General features: G+C 43.6%; 1 protein-coding gene across 3 annotated transcripts in view; it reads right to left on the bottom strand.

Annotated features, from left to right (window-relative positions):
- Positions 1 to 17674, bottom strand: part of LTN1 (listerin E3 ubiquitin protein ligase 1) — a 45890-nt gene that overhangs the window by 13879 nt on the left and 14337 nt on the right. For all 3 annotated transcript variants that reach the window (XR_008390159.1, XM_053657649.1, XM_037161514.2), the window contains exons 12-21: positions 15516 to 15705; positions 14612 to 14851; positions 13173 to 13326; positions 12279 to 12423; positions 11668 to 11854; positions 9166 to 9325; positions 8107 to 8211; positions 4501 to 4643; positions 1137 to 1272; positions 779 to 923 (exon numbers count right to left, since the gene is read on the bottom strand). Coding sequence is in view for 2 of the 3 variants with exons in the window: in XM_053657649.1 (XP_053513624.1) it covers positions 779 to 923; positions 1137 to 1272; positions 4501 to 4643; positions 8107 to 8211; positions 9166 to 9325; positions 11668 to 11854; positions 12279 to 12423; positions 13173 to 13326; positions 14612 to 14851; positions 15516 to 15705 (1605 nt within the window). In the remaining variant the exon portion in view is untranslated. The remainder of the gene's footprint in view (positions 1 to 778; positions 924 to 1136; positions 1273 to 4500; positions 4644 to 8106; positions 8212 to 9165; positions 9326 to 11667; positions 11855 to 12278; positions 12424 to 13172; positions 13327 to 14611; positions 14852 to 15515; positions 15706 to 17674) is intronic.

The raw sequence follows: 17674 nt of genomic DNA, 5'->3' as shown, positions 1-17674 counted from the left end.
GCAACTGAAGTGTATATACAGTCTCAGAAGACATTTATATAGTTTACATCAAAATTACTTTTTTCAAAATTAAATAGTACAAATTAGAATCAACGCATTTATTTTGAAATGCTTTTTATTTCTAAAACTACAGAAGAAAATAGTATCAATTACCAGTTACCAAGTAAAACACATTAAAAACATCATCTATTATCTTCTCGGGAGCCATAATTAGGCATCATTAAGTTATTTTAAAATATGCAGTATGAGACTCAACTAGGTCCAATGAAAACCCCCAAGCCACACAGCATCCAGCCAAGAGCAGGTGCAGCGGCCGGGCGAGTCCAGGCCAGTGCGCCCCGCCCAGCGCGTCATGGGGAAGCCTGCAGCAGGGACGTGCCAGGCTGCTCTGGGCCAGGACCACACTGGTTCCCTGCGAACCCGTTTGACCTTTGAGGGTTACTCTGGCACAGGGACACCTGGGCCTGAAGAACAGTGAGAATTAGAAAGTCCACAAAGCTGGCCACGGAGAGACGAAGCCAGCGAGGGCTGTGCGGCGGCTGTTCCACCGCCACGAGCCCATGGGGAGGACTGTCTGACAGCAGTTAGGCGCCTGGTCACGGATGACACTGGCCAACACCAAAGCTGTCATTTCACTGTCAGTGAGACCATGGCGGGCGAGGAGCACACAGCCACAAAGGCACTGAGGACGGCCACTGGATAACACGCTGGTCGACAGTTCTGGACTGAGCCCCACAGGGAGACCCGGCAGTGGTCACGAGACGCCGGGTGGCCCTACCTCCAGCCAGGCCAGCATGCAGCACATGACGAAGTCCCACTCACTCTCGGCCAGCAGAAGGGAGCAGCACTTGAGGGACAGGGAGAGGAACCGCATCACCTCTATGTTCATTCCCAGGACCTCTGGACTCACTTCGGATAGATTACTGGGAGAAGGACAGAAGCAAAGCAAACAAAAAAGCGTGACAGAATTTTGTGGACCTTCTTGTAGAAACATTCTATTTTAAATCTTATATTCTCATAAAAGAGTGCCTTAGGTATCTACCATCCTATTACTTCACAAAGCTGTGACTATAAAATACATATTCTACCTCTAGATTGTACACAGGTAAGGAAACACAGTATAAAGTATCACCTACCAACTGAAAAGAAAAATGTCTTCGTGGTCTACCTTCCAGCACATCAGGATTTTCAGGACACCGTGCAACAGCTCCGCATCATCTATGCTTCTGGTTTGCAGACAAGAATTTAAAATGGCAAGATGTCCAAAACCTCCTGTAATAAAATTCAAAATGAAAATTAAAGTCTTGTTCTTGCTAATGTGGCTCAGTGGACTGAGTGCCAGCCTATGAACCAAAGGGTCACTGGTTCAGGTCCCAGTCAGGGCACATGCCTGGGTTGTGGGCCGGGTCCCCACTGATCAACCGATTTGAATTTAACGGATTCAAAATCAAATTGGTTGATCAATGTATCTCTCGCACATTGCTGTTTCCCTCTCTTTCTCCCTCCATTTCCCTCTCTATAAAAGTAAATAAGTAAAATCTAAAAAAAAAAAAAAAAAAAGTTTTTTAAAATTGTACTGCTACTAAAAAGGTCTACTCTGACACACATTAAAACTCTCTTGAGAAGTTCTAGGGGTTGAGGGGGTGTTAGAAGTGCCAACCCCCATGCAGTTGAAAATCTGCATGTAACTTTTGCCCCTCCCACAACTTCCATCATCCCTCCGTATCTGTGGGGAACTGGTTTCAAGACGCTCAAATCTGTAGATGCTCAAGTCCCTTATACAAAATCACCTGGAACAGTGCACAGTCGGACCCCCTGCACTGCAGGTTCCCGCTGCAGAGAGAAAACACTGGCACACACAGGGAAACCGTGCCTTTACTGAAAAGAACCTGCGCAAGGGAGGACCCACACAGCTCTATCTGCTGTTCAAGGGCTGGCTGTTTAATGCCTTTACTCTTCCTTTAGAGGTACAGAAAGGTTTAAAAAAAAAATCTGGCTGGCAAAATAGAAGAGAATTGTGGTACAGGGTAGGCAAAGGTAGTTTACAGTTGTTTGTATGGAAAAGACAACAATAATAATACAAGAATAAACTCACGTACTCACAACTGTAAACCTACTTAGGCCTTGCCCTAAGTAACCAGAAATAATTGATATTCTAAGAACTAAGCGTATTTGTTAGCTAATTCTGTTTCATCAGTTGGGCTGCAAGAGCAAAACTGGTTGTCAAACATCAAAAACGTCTGTCCTCCTTCAGTGTCCCCCCTGCCAGGCCTGCACAGGGCTGTGCACCTTCTGGGCAGTGGCACCGCCATCCACCCCTGCCCCCCCCTCTGCTGTCCTGGGTGCAGCCTGTGCTGGACATATCAGCTGCTCCCACCAGGTGCCCCTCTCCTCTGTGCACTTGGGTTGACTGCTTTCTGCTGCAGAACTGCCCAGAAAACTACTGTTGGCACAGGCTGGTCCTGGGTGTCAGCGTGGCAATGCCTCCAATGCCTGTTGATGGCATAGCTTCTCCCATCGTCTCAACCTCCACTATCTTTTGTAAAAGCTACAGTGCAGTTTCCACTCCAGTCCAGTGGCCTGGCCTGAAGAGACCTGAAGCCCATCAGTCAGGATCACACCAGGGTCCCAACCCTGTACTGTACTGGTATCCGAATGCCCCACCCGACCTCGTCTCAGAGGAGAGCCACCACCCAGGAGGCTGACGTCTTCCAACGGTGCTCAAGACCCCACCCTCTCACCTCCCCACTCTGCTCTCTCAATTTTCTATCCCTCCTCCTCCCCACGTGTACTTTCCCTTTGACCTTGTCGTTGCCTCCAGCTCCCACCTTCTCCCTCCCACCCTCTCCTCAAACCCTTGAAACAGGTGGTCCGCCGCACCTTTCCAGAACCAGTCTCTCTCGCCAACAACGCCAACGCACACGCTCGGTCCCCAGTTTTACTCGACCTTCTGTGGCATTTAACACAGGCTGTGTGCACTACCTGGAAGTTCTCCTTTGCTTCTAACTTTTGTTCTCATTCTCAAGTCTCCACCCAGCCCCCACCCCCACCCCCGCGTCCTTTAACTTCTGTACTCGTGTTCTCTTGGCAGTGTGTCTGAACAAGCTCACCCTCACTGACAGGCTTCATGCCACCCACACGCTGTGGCCTTCGGCAGCAGGACTGCTGCTACCCGGTTAGTGGCTTGTGGCTTCCTGGAAGTCTCCATCTGAACACTTATTCCACAGGCACCTCATCTCATGCATTTAAAAAGTAGCATTAGCTTCCTGCATACTCCTCCCCATTCTCCTAACCCTCAGATGTCCTAACGGATTTTCTATAAGGGTCCGTGGTGCTTCCGTCTCCCCAACACAGGACATAATCCCACAGCCCCTTCAATTCTGTGTCTGAACTCTCTTGCATTTCTATACCCTCTCTTCCGTCTATGCCTCGGTGTAAGCTCTTTGTCTCTAGGACTACTCCAGTAGCTCCCACCCAGCCTTCTCCTCCCACCTTGCTTCTTAGGCCCACCCCAACAGTAGTCAATATCCGCTTTCTAAGGGAGCTGTGCTGCCTGCCTACCGGACACGGGCCAGCAGCTCTTCCAGCTCCAAGTCCAAACTCAGACACAAACCAGGCCTTAGGGTCTGTTTCCTCCCGTCTCAGAATCCACCTTCGTGGGCTAAACAGAGCTATCTGCACTGTCCTTCCCAGACTAAGGCCCCATGGAAAATGCACACTCAGCTGAAACATCTCTTTGTAAAACTGCCACTGCCACTCAACACAGAGTTGAGAACTCCTTTTCTGCCATTTCCACAGAGAGGTTACGTCAGTTATCATAGGACGTAATTTTCTGTGTCTTCTCTACAAAAGAGGCTGACACACAGCCAGTGTTCCATAGAGTTTATTAAATTAATAAACAGATGAACTAACAGTTGGAAAGGTATCCAAAAAAGTATAAAACATAAAAGCTATTCCCTCATTTGACTTTGTGTTCAGTCACTGGCTGACTAGGAAGAGAGAGATGAGGCACAGCTTAAAAAGCTACAGATGGGCCCTGGCCGGTCTAGCTGGGCTGGTTGGAGTGTTGTCCATAAACCAAAAGGTTGTGGATTCAATTCCTGGTCTGGGCACATGCCTGGAGAGTGGGTTCAGCCCTTGTTTGGGGCCCGTCTGAGAGGCAACCAATTGATGTTTCCTTCCCTCTTTCTCCCCGCATGTCCATGGGAAAGGATTTTTAGAAAAGCCACAGATGTAAAGGAAATGATTAGAGAGAGGGTATCTGTGGCTGTAAGTCCTCCCTGAAGACTGCAGCGTCCCTGTCTTGTAAAATGGTAATGGGCAACTCTCCAAGGACACTCATCCTACTGACTGTCAACTTGTTATGCAGCAAACATATAAACCAGGAATAGATCACCTACAACTTAATTTTAACTCCCAGATTTGGATTCAGATATGAGACACTTCGTTCATCTCAAGCAATAATTAAATTAATAGACTATTTATTATCAAGAAACTAACCGTTTGTACTGCAAAGATCTTCCTTGGTCCAGGCCAAAAGGGCAGGTATACACTGAGCAATGAATTCTTTCTTGTCTTCTTTTGACAGAAATGGACAGAGACTTTGAATGGTGTGCATATTACCCTCTGTCAGTGGGAAAAAGCTGTTTAAAGGAAAGAAAAACTACGAATTACACTTATCCTAAATATGCAGTTAACTCAGAAAATTCCTTATTCAGATTATTTCCAAAGGGTTAGTAATTCTACTATGTAAAATAACTATATAGAAAAAATAAAAAGAAACTATGTGGAGAGATTGATAACTGCTGATTTTAGATGAGGAAACTACAAATAATTATTTTTTTGCTGCTTCTTTAACACATTTCTAATTTTTTAAATAAGCATATTTAACTTCCCCATTTATGATTATTTTGTGTTATACACATAACATAGTTTTCTAAAGAGTCCACACAGTGCCATTTGTGTGTCCTTTCTATGAGCTGGTATCTGTGTGTGTGCAGACAGAGACAGCTGGGATCATTTACATAATCGTATCACACCAGACATACTGTTTTCTGCGACTTTTCTACTGAAACACAAAGTATATAAGTTGTTTGAGGTTTGGCTTTGGACTCTGTGCTCTGTCCCACGGGTTGGCCTGTTCACCATCTTCACACAGCTCGATAGCCGTGCTCAGCTGGGCGAGCTCCTTTTGCTTTTCTCTTTCAGAGATTTCCTAGCTGTTCCTAAGCATTTTCCCTTCAAACGCACACTATACTACATTTAGAAGAGCACATCAACTTTTTCAAATAATGTTGTCTACAAGTCACTTACATACTTGCAGATTTTTCTGTGTCAGAATATATAGGTATAAATGATTTTCTGTACTGATATTTTAAAGCTATAGAACTAAATTACAAACATAAATATTCCAGATGACGGGTGTATCATAATTTAACTATTTCTCTGTCAGTGGACATTCAGGTTATATTCCCCAACTTTCTGCTCTGATAAACAGGCTGCAATGTCCTTGAGCACATGTGCAAACACCTCTCAGGCTCGATCCTTAAAAGTACAACTTCAAGATCAAAGGATCTGAATGCCCTGTATTTTGAATTTCAAATTGCTTTCCAAAAAACCCCAACCCATTTAAACTTTCACAGAATGTACATGTCACTTTTTTTCTGTAGACTTAACCAATCTCTTAAATCCCTGGCAATATGCCAGATATGCTTTACTTGACCGTCATTACTGACAAGGCAACTCCTTTCATACTTTGCATTTCATCTGTGAATGATCTATTCAAGTCCTTGACACATTTTCCAATTTGGATTGTTTTAGTGATTAATAGAAGATACTGACATATGACGGACATTAATTCTTTGTTAATCTACAAATGTGTTCTTCCATTTTGTCATTTGGCCTTTAAACTTTGTTTACTGTATTTTGTCATCTTTTAAAGTATTTATTTCATTGTGGTAAAATATACATAACAGGACCTTTTGTGTTGACTATTTCTAAGTGTACAGCAGTGTCACAGACACTCACGCGGCTGGACAAACACAGTCCAGAACTTTCATTCACAAAACTGAAACTGTACCCAATAACCCCCGACAGCCCCTGTCTACTTTGTCTCTATGAATTTCATTAAGCGAGGTCCCTCAAATGAGCGGGATCATACGGGATTTGTCTGTTTGTGGCTGGTTCAATTCACCCAGTAGCATGTCCTCAAGGTTCACCTATGTTGAGGCAGGTGTCAGAACCGCCTTCTTTTCAAAGCTGAACAACGTTCCACTGTACAAGTGCTGTATTTTTGTCTGTTCACACGGATGGACAATTGGGTTGCTAGGAGCTTTCATTTTTAAAATAATCAAATGTCTATCATTTCTTTAATGGATTCTGGGTTTTGTGCCTTGCTTAAGAAGATCTTCTCCATGCAAGACAATCCAGTCTCTTATTTCCCTAAAACTTCACAGATCTATTCTTTACATTTAGCTTTCACCTGCACTTCATGTTTACCCGTAATATCGGGAAGGGGTGTCGCTATATTTTTAAAACACATACCCAATTTTCCTAACATCATGCATTACTGATTCTCTTCACTGATTTAACCTGCATCAGACATGAAATTCTCACGCGGGTGAGGTTTGGCTTTGGACTCTGTGCTCTGTCCCACGGGTTGGCCTGTTCACCATCTTCACACAGCTCGATAGCCGTGCTCAGCTGGGCGAGCTCCTTTTGCTTTTCTCTTTCAGAGATTTCCTAGCTGTTCCTAAGCATTTTCCCTTCAAACGCACACTATACTACATTTAGAAGAGCACATCAACTTTTTCAAATAATGTTGTTGAAATTTTTATTGTGATTACAGTGAAATTACAGATTCATATCTTCCTACTTTCTTCTGTAATCTTTACTACATTTTACAATTATGCTTTTTATTAAATTTATTTGTAGGTATTATAGTCTAGTCATTTGGAGTGAAATCTTTTTTCCTGTGACATTTTTCAAATCATTATTACTGATAAATAAGAAAGTTAGTGATTTTTGCATGTCAAGCATTTATCCATTTCAGTAGCAATTAGTTCAGATAGTTCTTAAGTAAATTCCTTATTACTTTTATAATCAGAAAAAATTATGCTGAACAAAACAACCAGTATCAAAAGATCATATAGTGAGTGAGGCACTTACAGAGACACAGAACAGGTTACTGGTTGCCAGAGACAAGGAAACGGGACGAGGGAGGCGGCTGTGGGCGTGAAACGTAATTCGGGAGATGCTTATGGTCAAAGCTGCCCTCCATCTGAAGACTGGTGGTTCGTGGTCACATACAAATGACCACACATGACCCTGACCGATACACTGTGTCACTGCCATTCTCTGGATGTGCCAAACTGGAAACTAAATGCGGGACATATGGAATCTTTTTGTATTATTTCTTACATTTGTATGTGAATCTTTATCTCAAAATAGTAAGTTTTTAAAATTTTTAAATAAGATTTTTAAAAATCAAAATTTAGTTTACAATTCTACTGTGCCAGAACATAAACATGTCATTCTTGAATACTTCTTGGTAAATTAAACAATTCAAAACGCCTCTTGGTGAATTTCAGCTGAGTGTTTACTCTGAATGCTCAGCCTCTCCAGCATGATCAACTCTAGCAGGTTTCTTGCATGTCTAACCACAGTGTATTTCTTCGGGTTAAGAACACATTTACTGCACTTCTAGAACACACTTCAACAGGATGACCCCTATAACGAGAAAAGTGAAGCACCTTCCATGGAACAAATAATGTGGTGACGAAGGATGTCAAGAGATGGAAAGTAACAGAAAGATCCACGAGTGAGATTTTTGGGAAAAAGAGAGTAAGTTTACGAAACACTACCGTTTAAAACCAGTGTGAAATTCCACAACAAAATGTTATAAAGTTAAAAATGCTTATCACAAAAATACATGTTCCAAACCTAAAACAACTCAAATTATTTGCAGTCTTTAGTTCTCATTTCCTTTAACTAAATTTCACTCCTAGACCTTGTTTCCTCAATTCGTTACAAACTGTCGGTTAGTGGGAGGTTGCCAAGCTGACCAAATACACTAAATTATAAAGTGAAAAGTTTAAGTAATTATACCTTTCTTTTCTCTTATAATGCCGTTTTACTTCATCAGATGAAACACTTCGGGAAAGGATCAATTTAGCAATAATAAGAGACCACAGAGTGCCGTGTTCCATGGATCTAAAAAATGAAGGAAAAAATCCATTCTGAAACCGTACCTATGATTTTGAAACACCGTTTCCCTGGATTCCTGGGACAGAGTGGAATCCATTGCCCTATGAGGCTGTCGCCTCACACGGGACTTCCGCCCCCAGGACTGGAAGGACTGGGCGCACAGCAGCCCTGAGCTTGGAGACCAGGCCCGAGGTCACAGAGGCAGAGGGGCTGCGGCTCCGGCGGGTGGGCTCCGGGCAGCGGCCGGGTGCAGCGGGCCCAGACCCTGGCCTCTTCTAAGAAAAGGCAGGCCCGCCCAGTGATTTCTACTGCGGAACCTCTCTCTGCGACCACCTCCACGACAGCCTGTTTGCACGCCTACTTCCTCATCTACGGGAGAGGGCCTGTGGTTCTTGTAGCCAGACACAGCAGGGACAGTGTGCGGGACACAGACTGATCTCCGCAGGGGTGGGGAGTGGGTCACAGATGACAAGTCAAAGCCAGAACAGGATCCGTTCCTTTCATCATCTGCCCCTTGAACATGCTGATAAATTTAATAACACAAAGTCCAGATACCTCCCCAGAAAAATAAAATCAAGTACTTAGCATCCACAAAAAATTTACCATTAAGAATTTGGATAAATTTAGATCAACCTGCTGACTGAGAAATTAGCATGAAGAGGGCTTAATTTCATTTTATTTTTTAAAGATTTTATTTATTTATCTTTAGAGGGAAAGGGAAGGAGAGAGGGAGAGAAATATCAGTGTATGGTTGCCTCTCCTGTGTCCCCTGCTGGGAACTGGCCTGCAACCCAGGCATGTGCCCTGACTGGGAATCGAACCTCGATCCCTTGGTTCGCAGGCCCGGGCTCAATCCATAGAGCTACACCAGCCAGGGCTAAGAGGGCTTACATTTTAAAGAAACAGAGCTATAAAGTAGTAAAATGCTGATTTAAAATGGAATTTGAAAGGAATGTTTACCTGTTAAACAGCAGGTGCAAAAGGGTGGAGGTATCACCAAGTCCGCACAAGTTCTCGTAGGTAACGTGCGCTTTTTGCAGCACTTCCAGAAACCCGGCTACGAAAGGGGGCGGGCTGTCCAGCTCTGCGCACCACTGCAGGGAGTACAGCAGCTCCGCGGCTGCAAGAGAGAGGGGGCGGAGCCGTCAGCCTGGCCGGCAGGCTCCGCCCTCCTCCGCCCAGCCGCCCCGCCCCGGCTGCTCTTCTCCCACGTCCGGAACCGGCTTCACCTGCTCTCAGACGGTCTGAAAACCGAGACCATCTGTCTGACACCAACACCACTACTTTACCAAGTCTCCCCTGGCTCCTTTTCTGACTAGTTAGGAATGTGACAAGGCCCTAAATGACCAGAGGCAGGGGAAGAATCTCCCCACTACTGTGGTCACAGTGGCAGGAAGGCACACGCTGGGTAAACCACCAAGGGCTGCGAAGCCTGAGACGAGAAGCTCCGGCCCCCGGTCCAGAAACGGAACCCATTACAGACGGTCTGTCCTCAACGAGCTGCACAAAAGTCATCGGTGAGGACAGGACAGTCCGCCTACTCGACTGCTGTGAGAATTAAACGGCCAAGTGTCTTTCATAAAACCTGCAATGTCAGAGGCAGGTTTTAGTCACAACTGTTGTTTATAAATCCATGTACGGTTTGGATTTTGAAGTCAGAAGATTTGAAACCTGGTTTGAGATCTAACCCTTTCCAGGTTAAGTAATTCTAAGCAAGTCAGAATAAAAACAGTAATATCTATCATAGTATTGACGAGATTAAATACACAATGTTGTCAGTTTGGAATCAGTCATATGTGTGAGTCACTACAGAAATAAGACTCTACTTTCCACTCTGCATTTTGGACAGATTCACTCTGCCAACAGTGCAGCTGGGGGCTCCTTGCCTCGCCTGGAAGATGCAGGTGGAGCTGGCCGACCCCAGGACCCCACTTCCTTGCAGGCACTGTCTCCCGCACCAGGACGTGTCCACACTGAGTGTCTGTCAGCACACCAGACAGATGCGGAACTGCGCAAACCCTGCACTTCTAACGCCACGTGCACCGCTCACACCGCCACCTGCGGTTCTGCACCATTTCAACCTCCGCTGCCCAGAAGACAAAGGGAGTGTTCAAACACTGACTGGAAATTCAGACTCCCTCCACGGTGTCCTTCCTGTTATGTGACACAGGGTCTGCTCATACCGATGTGATGGCAGTTTGAGAAAGTGATTTTATACCACAATCTACTGGATACCTAACGAAACTGTAGCGAGATTTCAGTATGTTTCCATCCGATTTGCAATTTAACATTCATCATTTAAGTACCCTCAAGTTTCTCATCACTAAAATGGTAAATAGGAGCTGCAGATTCTCAATTCTTCAAACTGCAGTATTGTAACAGGCTGTAGCCGAGGGGGGGGTTAAATGGGGATTTGTAATGGGGTCCAGAACTCAGGGTGTTCAGGAAATATTAGAGGAAAATACATATACAATGTCCTCACCCCCCACCAGTCTGAACTGGGGATGCAGACACGTGGAGCAGGGCCATTGAGAGCTGATCTGCACAGCGACAGCTTTGCAGCTAACCTCTGGCATGGTCATCTAACATATCTACAGCCTTTAGCTGGTTTCATAGATATGTCCAATAGCTGTGGCCATGCTTTGAGCCAGGGGGATGGGAGTGACTTGAACCCAGGATGTAACTGGGAAGCAACTCCCCCTAGTTACAGGGCCTGCGTGAGAGCTTGCAGATGATTGGCTCCATGCCATGGGACCAAGTCTACCTAGATTTATTATGGCAGCCCAGTAAAGCTGGAAGAATATGGGAATGCTGGCAGGTGTGACTGATTGCAAGAGGAGTCGGAAATGGTGCCGCAGAGGAAGACTGGTGCCTGGATTTAAACCCAGGTGTGGCAGCCACACAGGTCAGGACCATGAGGCTTTGGTGGAGATCACGCAGCTCTGGGGTGCTCCCTTTTGCCACATGGCTTAGGCAGCAGGAAAGACTTTGCCTGGAAGAAAAGGGGTGAAAGGACTCGTGCTGCTGGGCCATGAGAAGGTGCCACATGGCTCTGGATTAACTGGAGATCGTGGTGGCGACACTGACTTCTTTTCCTGAGATACGGTGCCCGGACTGGGCAAAGGTGAGGAACACCGTGTGTGTTTATGGGCATTCTGAAGAACTTTAGTATTTTAATGAAGACATTAAGTCGTTACTCTAAGTCTGTATAACTTTTAGATGAATAATTCTCTTCCTTTTCACCAATCTCTAGCATTGACAGACATCTTTCATCTGGTGGGCGGTGGGCAAAGTGAACCTAGTGTGGGTAGGGGAACCCCAGGAGAAAAAAAGGGGGGAATCCTTTTGGGAATAAAATGTCATTCATCCCCTCAGTCTGTTCTGTAACAGTATAATCAAAAGTATTTCAAAATTCTTCCAAAATTCACATATATATTACATTAAATGTTCACATATACTTACTTATTTTCTCAAGTTCATTATTTTCTAGGACTATTTCCTTCTTCAGTGCAACTACTATCATTTTGCTCAGCAATGCTGAAGTACACAAATGGCTAGGAAGTGTCTTTGTGTCGTGTTCTTTAAAATCCGTTTTGAAACACTCGTAATTCAAACTCAGTCTTCCTTCTAACAGAGGTCTGTGTAGCCACTGCAGAATGACAGAGCGGGCACACCAATCAGACATTCTACCTGCCACCAACTGCACAACTAAGACAGGGAGCAAAAGCACAGTTATTAGAACCTCTTCAACTTGTTTTTGAAGTCAGTGTAAGGATGAGTTGATTATTAGTTTACTGGCACAGCCACGGTCGCCTGAAGCTCGGGCTCCGCTGTGAGAAACCCTCACGTGCACACTCCCTGCAGACGCCCTCCGACCTCACCTGCACCACGGCTACTGCCAGGTGCTGGCTGGGACCACGCAAACAGCAAACACACAGAGGAGAACTCGGAGGCATCGGGGCAAAGTGAGATACTCACTTCACTTTTCTTCACCAAAAGTAAATAAAAATATTTAAGCTTTCATGAAATCTAAACACCAGAATGAGATGCGCACTTTCCAACCCCAAACCTACCTGCATAGGGAGGGACTGCCTCATCGTTTCCCACTCTCTGCTGTTTGGCATTACGCCTGCAATGTAAACTCCCAGGAGGGAGGTGTCTTCACTCTCCAGAAGCTTATTAAGCAAATCATCCACAGTAGACAAGAGGCCTTGAAGACTAAAACAATGCAAAGAACGTACTGTTAGGACACCTAGGTACACAATGAATGCCCTGTGGCAGGTAACAGCTTACTGGAACAAAAAGACATTAATGTTGAGTGGCTTTGCTATGCCTCACCTTCCCGCCTCACCCCCAACACACACAGTCACACTGAGGCTTTAATCCCAAGTTTACAATTTGAAAAGAAAGTGCTACTTCCATCTCAGCGAGGAGATCGGACCTACTTCTGATCAGATATTTCTGAAATACAGGTCCCATGGTCCACAAAATGAGCATGGTGAGCAGAAACAGATGAGATTTAACTCCCAAACCTCTGGGAACATCTGCTTCGTTCTCCTTTCACACATGGACTGGGTGTGGGGGAGTTGCAGGAGTGCAAACACATCTGCAACTCAAACACCTGACGATGGGGGCTGCCAGACCCCAAAAGGAAAGCGACACAGAACAGTCGCTGTGTGTGCCGGCCAAGAGGGGCCATGGCTGTGAGCCACACCAGGCAAGATGCAGATGCGCAGCAGCAGCCCCTCGCTGACCGTACGTCGGGAGGACAGCAGGTCTGCCGTGACAGTCGTCCCCAGCTCAGTAAGTTTAAGACAAATCCTTCTGGAAAAATCCCCGTAGGAATCCTACGGAGTTCTCACATGACCAGCTGTTTTTCATAAGCACTCACACTAATTAAGGAATCTTATCTAAGGAATATGATCACGTATTAAGAAACACCGTGCAGCAGAGCACAAAATGGTTACCTTCGGATGTCCAAAGGTGCAGACTGGACCTGGTCCTTCAGCCACAGAGCAGACGAGCACAGGAAGGCACCCCGCGGGCCTGCACAGCCCGTCTGATGGACCAGCACGTTCATGCCAGAGAGCCAAGTGCTTTCCAGTTTACGGACAAGAACGTCTAAAATCGAGAGGTCGACAGTAATTTGCAATTCTGCTGCAGTAATTATAATCATTACAAAATGTCTAAAAGAATTCATTGCCGGTCTCACATTATTAATGTAACATTCAAAAAAGAAAACAAAAATCCAATAGTAAAATTAAACGCATCCTTTCGGAGATGTAAAAAATACTGGGTTGGCCAAAAAGTTCATTGGTTTTTTCCTTAAGATGGCTCTAGTAGTGCTTAGTTGTCTGTAACTGTTCTAAACAATTTTGTTAGACTGTATTGTGACAGCTGCCATATCAATGTGCATTTAAAGGGAACATCACAATTGGTGAATATTTGTACAGCTATTTTAATATTTAACATGAACAAGAGATGCAACATTTTTGGCATATTACACTTTATTATTTCAAGAAAGGTAAAAATGCAACTGAGCCCTGGCTGGTGTAACTCAGTGGATTGAGCATGGGCTGTGAACCAAAGGGTCGCCGGTTCGATTCCCTGCCAGGACACATGCCTGGGTTGTAGGCCAAGTGCTCAGTGGGGAGCACACAAGAGGCAACAACCATGCATTGATGTTTCTCTCCCTCTTTCTCCTTCCATTCCCCTCTCTCTAAAAAGAAATAAAATCTTTAAAAAAATGCAACTGAAATGCAAAAAATAATTAGTGCAGTGTATGGAAAAGGTGCCGTGACTGACTGGACATGTCAAAAGTGATTTGCAAAGTTTTGTGCTAGAGATTTCTTCCTGTACGATGCTCCACGGTCGGGCAGACCAATTGAAGTCGACAGCAATCAAATTAAGACATTAATTAAGAACTAATGTTATACCACACAGGAAACAGCTGACATACTTAAAGTATCCAAATCAATAAAGTTATTGGTGAAAATGAAAAATGTGTCTTTTATTTTGGCCACCAAGAGTATTTTTTAAAATATTTCTTTCATAAATATATCTAAATTAACACACAAGGCAAGAATATAGTCCTTAAAAAGGCGATCTCAATTTCATTTTGATATACACTAAGACTGAATGTTTTTAACTATTTAAGAGAAGAGATAAGATACTGCACCTTCCAAAACTATTTCCTTGATACCAAGTAAGAACTTAAGACATAATATCTACACACATCTTTAACTTGGTTTTTAAGGCAGAAAGTGTTTAAGATCTGAGTCCTGTACTCAAAATGATTTCAACTTTCAAACACATTATATGATTCAACTGATAAATCCTTGGCATCGATACTGTAAAGGTCAGAGGCAGAGATTCCTGGCAAAACATTCGAGCAGCAGGTTATTACCTGCCAAATGTGTTTCTCCTTTGCTCTGAGCACACAGCTGAAAGAGAGTTAATAATAAATCCTCTGAGGACGGCACGAGCAAGCCTCCTCTCGCTGAGCTGAAATAGTCATAGGCCACGTCACAGACAAAAGACACCGAAGAGCCATTATTTTGGGCTTCTGACAATTTCCTTGCTTTGGATAAAGTTTCATGAAGTTTAATAATAATTCTTTCAACATATACTTCTCCAATCAAGTAATCTAGAGAAAAAAAAACAGACAGAAAATTAAAAAAATATATTAACAGTATAATTTTGAGTATCTTACAACTTGAGTCTTTGTATGTGCTTATTTAAAAAAAAAAAAAAAAAAAAAAAAGGTGCTGCCCTGGCTGGTGTGGCTCCGTGGACTGAGTGCCAGCCTGTGAACCAGGGGGTCCCAATTCATTCCCAGTCAGGGCATATGCCTGGATTTCGGGTCGGGTCCCCAGTTGGGGGGCGTGTGGGAGGCAACCACACGTTTGTGTTTCTTTCCCTCTCTCTCTCCTTCCCTTCCCCTCTATCTGAAAATAAATAAAATCTTAAAAAAAAAAAAAAAGGTGCTTCTGTATTAGACAAAAGAAAACCGTATGAACAAATCAGTATGTTCTCACACACACACAAAAAAAGCAGGTTTAAATTAAATTTAAAAAGCTATGCTCTAAAAATTAGGGCAAAGAGCTTTCCTAAATTAAATGAAAAACCCTTCAGAATAAAATACAAAATATTAAATGTCATCCAAGTCATGCCACGAAGATAATAAACATTTAAGGTACTTACAAAATTAAGATATTTTAGTGAATTATGTCATATTCTCAGCAGCATGAGATCCCCCCAAAAGTGAGAGAATTATTTCCCCACTGAAAACAAGTCGTATTTGTGCTTACCACTTTCAACATGTTGGGATAATACCAAGCTTAAAAGTGCCCATCTTTCTGAGAAATAAGGTTCGGAAGCTACTGTGGATTCCAAGTCTTTATTGCAAAGATGACCTGCCAAGGTTACCAGCTTCTCTCCGAAGAGGTCTCCTCTCAGCCAAGAGACGACTAAAGCATGTTTCTCAGAACTAGAACATGCCTAAAACCATACAATTAAAGCAATGGTTAGAAGCAAGACCACAACGTCTATCTGCCTGGAGTCTTACCTCTTGTGCCTTGAGCCTCCCTGAACTCCTCCCATGGCCCCACCCTCCCCACCTCTCCTCTTTCAGGCCGAGGCAGGTAGCTTCCCTGTCCCCACAAAGCCTGTCTCACTACACCCCATGCTTTGCTCATCCATTTTCCCCAAGCCACTTCCCCAAGTCCTAACCATTTTTCAAGAAGCAGTACAAATCCCACCTGCTTTATGAAGTCTCCCCACCTCTCCAGCCCATACTCATTACTGATTTTCTCTGAATTTTGAAAACACTTACTGGATTGTATTGTTATTTAAATGTTTCATCTGTGTGTCTTGTGTCCAATGAAACTCTAAGTTCCTTGAGAGCAGAGACAGTCTAAAACTTCGTTGACACCTGCTACCAACTCTGTAGATTTGTTTGATAATGAATGGCTGAACTTTGAGGACAGATTTTAAAAAAATGCTCTACAGATATTCAATTTTTGTTCATTAGTTTTGCTAAAATTAAAGCACAATTAATATGTAATGGTAACTTGCTTTATATGAATAATGGTACTTCTTATTACCTCCACAAATTCCTTAAAATAGTTACTAGGGCCAGACATGTGACAGCAACTAGTTTATTTTCATGAAGTGGAGAAGCAAGAAAAAAACTGTAAATCCACCCCCAAAAGCTGATCCATGTTCCCAGAGCTTCTTTTGTTTTAAGGCTTGAGAAGAAAGGAATTTGCAATTTGGCTCATTTCAAAGCAATCTAGGAAAAAAAACAACAAACAACCCAAGTGTGGACTGGGTAATGCCTGAAAAACTTTATCCTTTTACATAAAAAATGTAGTTAACCACAGTTTTTATTTTAGCCCAAGCTTTACCACTATTCTGGCTTTATGACCTTGGACAAATCTCATAATCAACCTGGGCCTGTTTCCTAATTTGAAAAATGAAGATTAACCTAGAACATCTCTAAGGTTCTTGTCTGCATTCAAAATCCAGGTTTGTTTTTAAAGGGCTCTGCTCATAAAGCACAGGGTTGTACGAACACAAGAAAAACAAGTTCAGATGGCTGTAAAATTGGCTTTCCTAATACAGTTATCAAAAAACAGACCAGTCTATTTTACAGAACCCTACAAAATCCAGAAAATAATCCTCTGAATACACTATGTCTCGGGCTGGCAAGACACGAAGTTTGACTTCTCCCCATGTTCTCTATAGACAGAATCCGATCAGCTCGAAGGACCAAGCCAGCTGCTCAGGGGGAGTGGGCAGCAAACACTGCCCTGGTGGAGGAGTCTCCAAAGCACATGGCAGGGACATCTCTAAGCTGGAAATGGAGGGAGCACTCTCTTATCAAACTTTCAACTCCCTTGACCCTGGCTGTAGAGGTATTAAGCAGCTTGGCTGTTAATTTGGCTTTCCATGTAGCCTGCCTATAGGGGGAGAAGGTACTGGATAAGCTACTGCAAAAGATGTGCCCGTAAGTTATATTTCTCATTGAAAAACAGTAACATTGTGTGTTTGTTTTGTAAAAAAACGGATGACTGCAGGGAGTCACTGTTCAGCTGACAAAGCTGCAGCTCTGCAGGGTGAAATGCTCTGGAGACTGGCTGCCAGTGACGTGAGCACATGGACACAGCTGAACTGTGTCAGTTCAGTCCTCCATGCGTGCGGGGTGGTCAGGATGTTAAATATCAGGTTGTGCTCTACGCCAAAGTTTTAAAAGAAAAAAACTTGTAAGTTAAAGAGTTATCTGTGTAAAACTTAAAAATCATCCAAAAGAGCTAAAATAAAATTTTAAGTGGTTATAACATTTCTATGGTTGGAAATGTGTTGTTAGTTATATTATTTACATCTTCATTAGGAAAGAATAATTAGACTATTCTTTTAAGCTTCCAAATTTCTCATGTCCCTTGAGCTCTCTTCATTATTCTCATCA

Source organism: Artibeus jamaicensis, unplaced genomic scaffold, assembly GCF_021234435.1.
Source record: "Artibeus jamaicensis isolate MK-2021 breed Jamaican fruit bat unplaced genomic scaffold, CSHL_Jam_final scaffold_474, whole genome shotgun sequence".
In the NCBI taxonomy this organism is placed as follows: domain Eukaryota; kingdom Metazoa; phylum Chordata; class Mammalia; order Chiroptera; family Phyllostomidae; genus Artibeus; species Artibeus jamaicensis.
The sequence above is the reverse complement of the archived record's forward strand: the minus strand, read 5'-3'. Positions and strand labels throughout refer to the sequence as shown.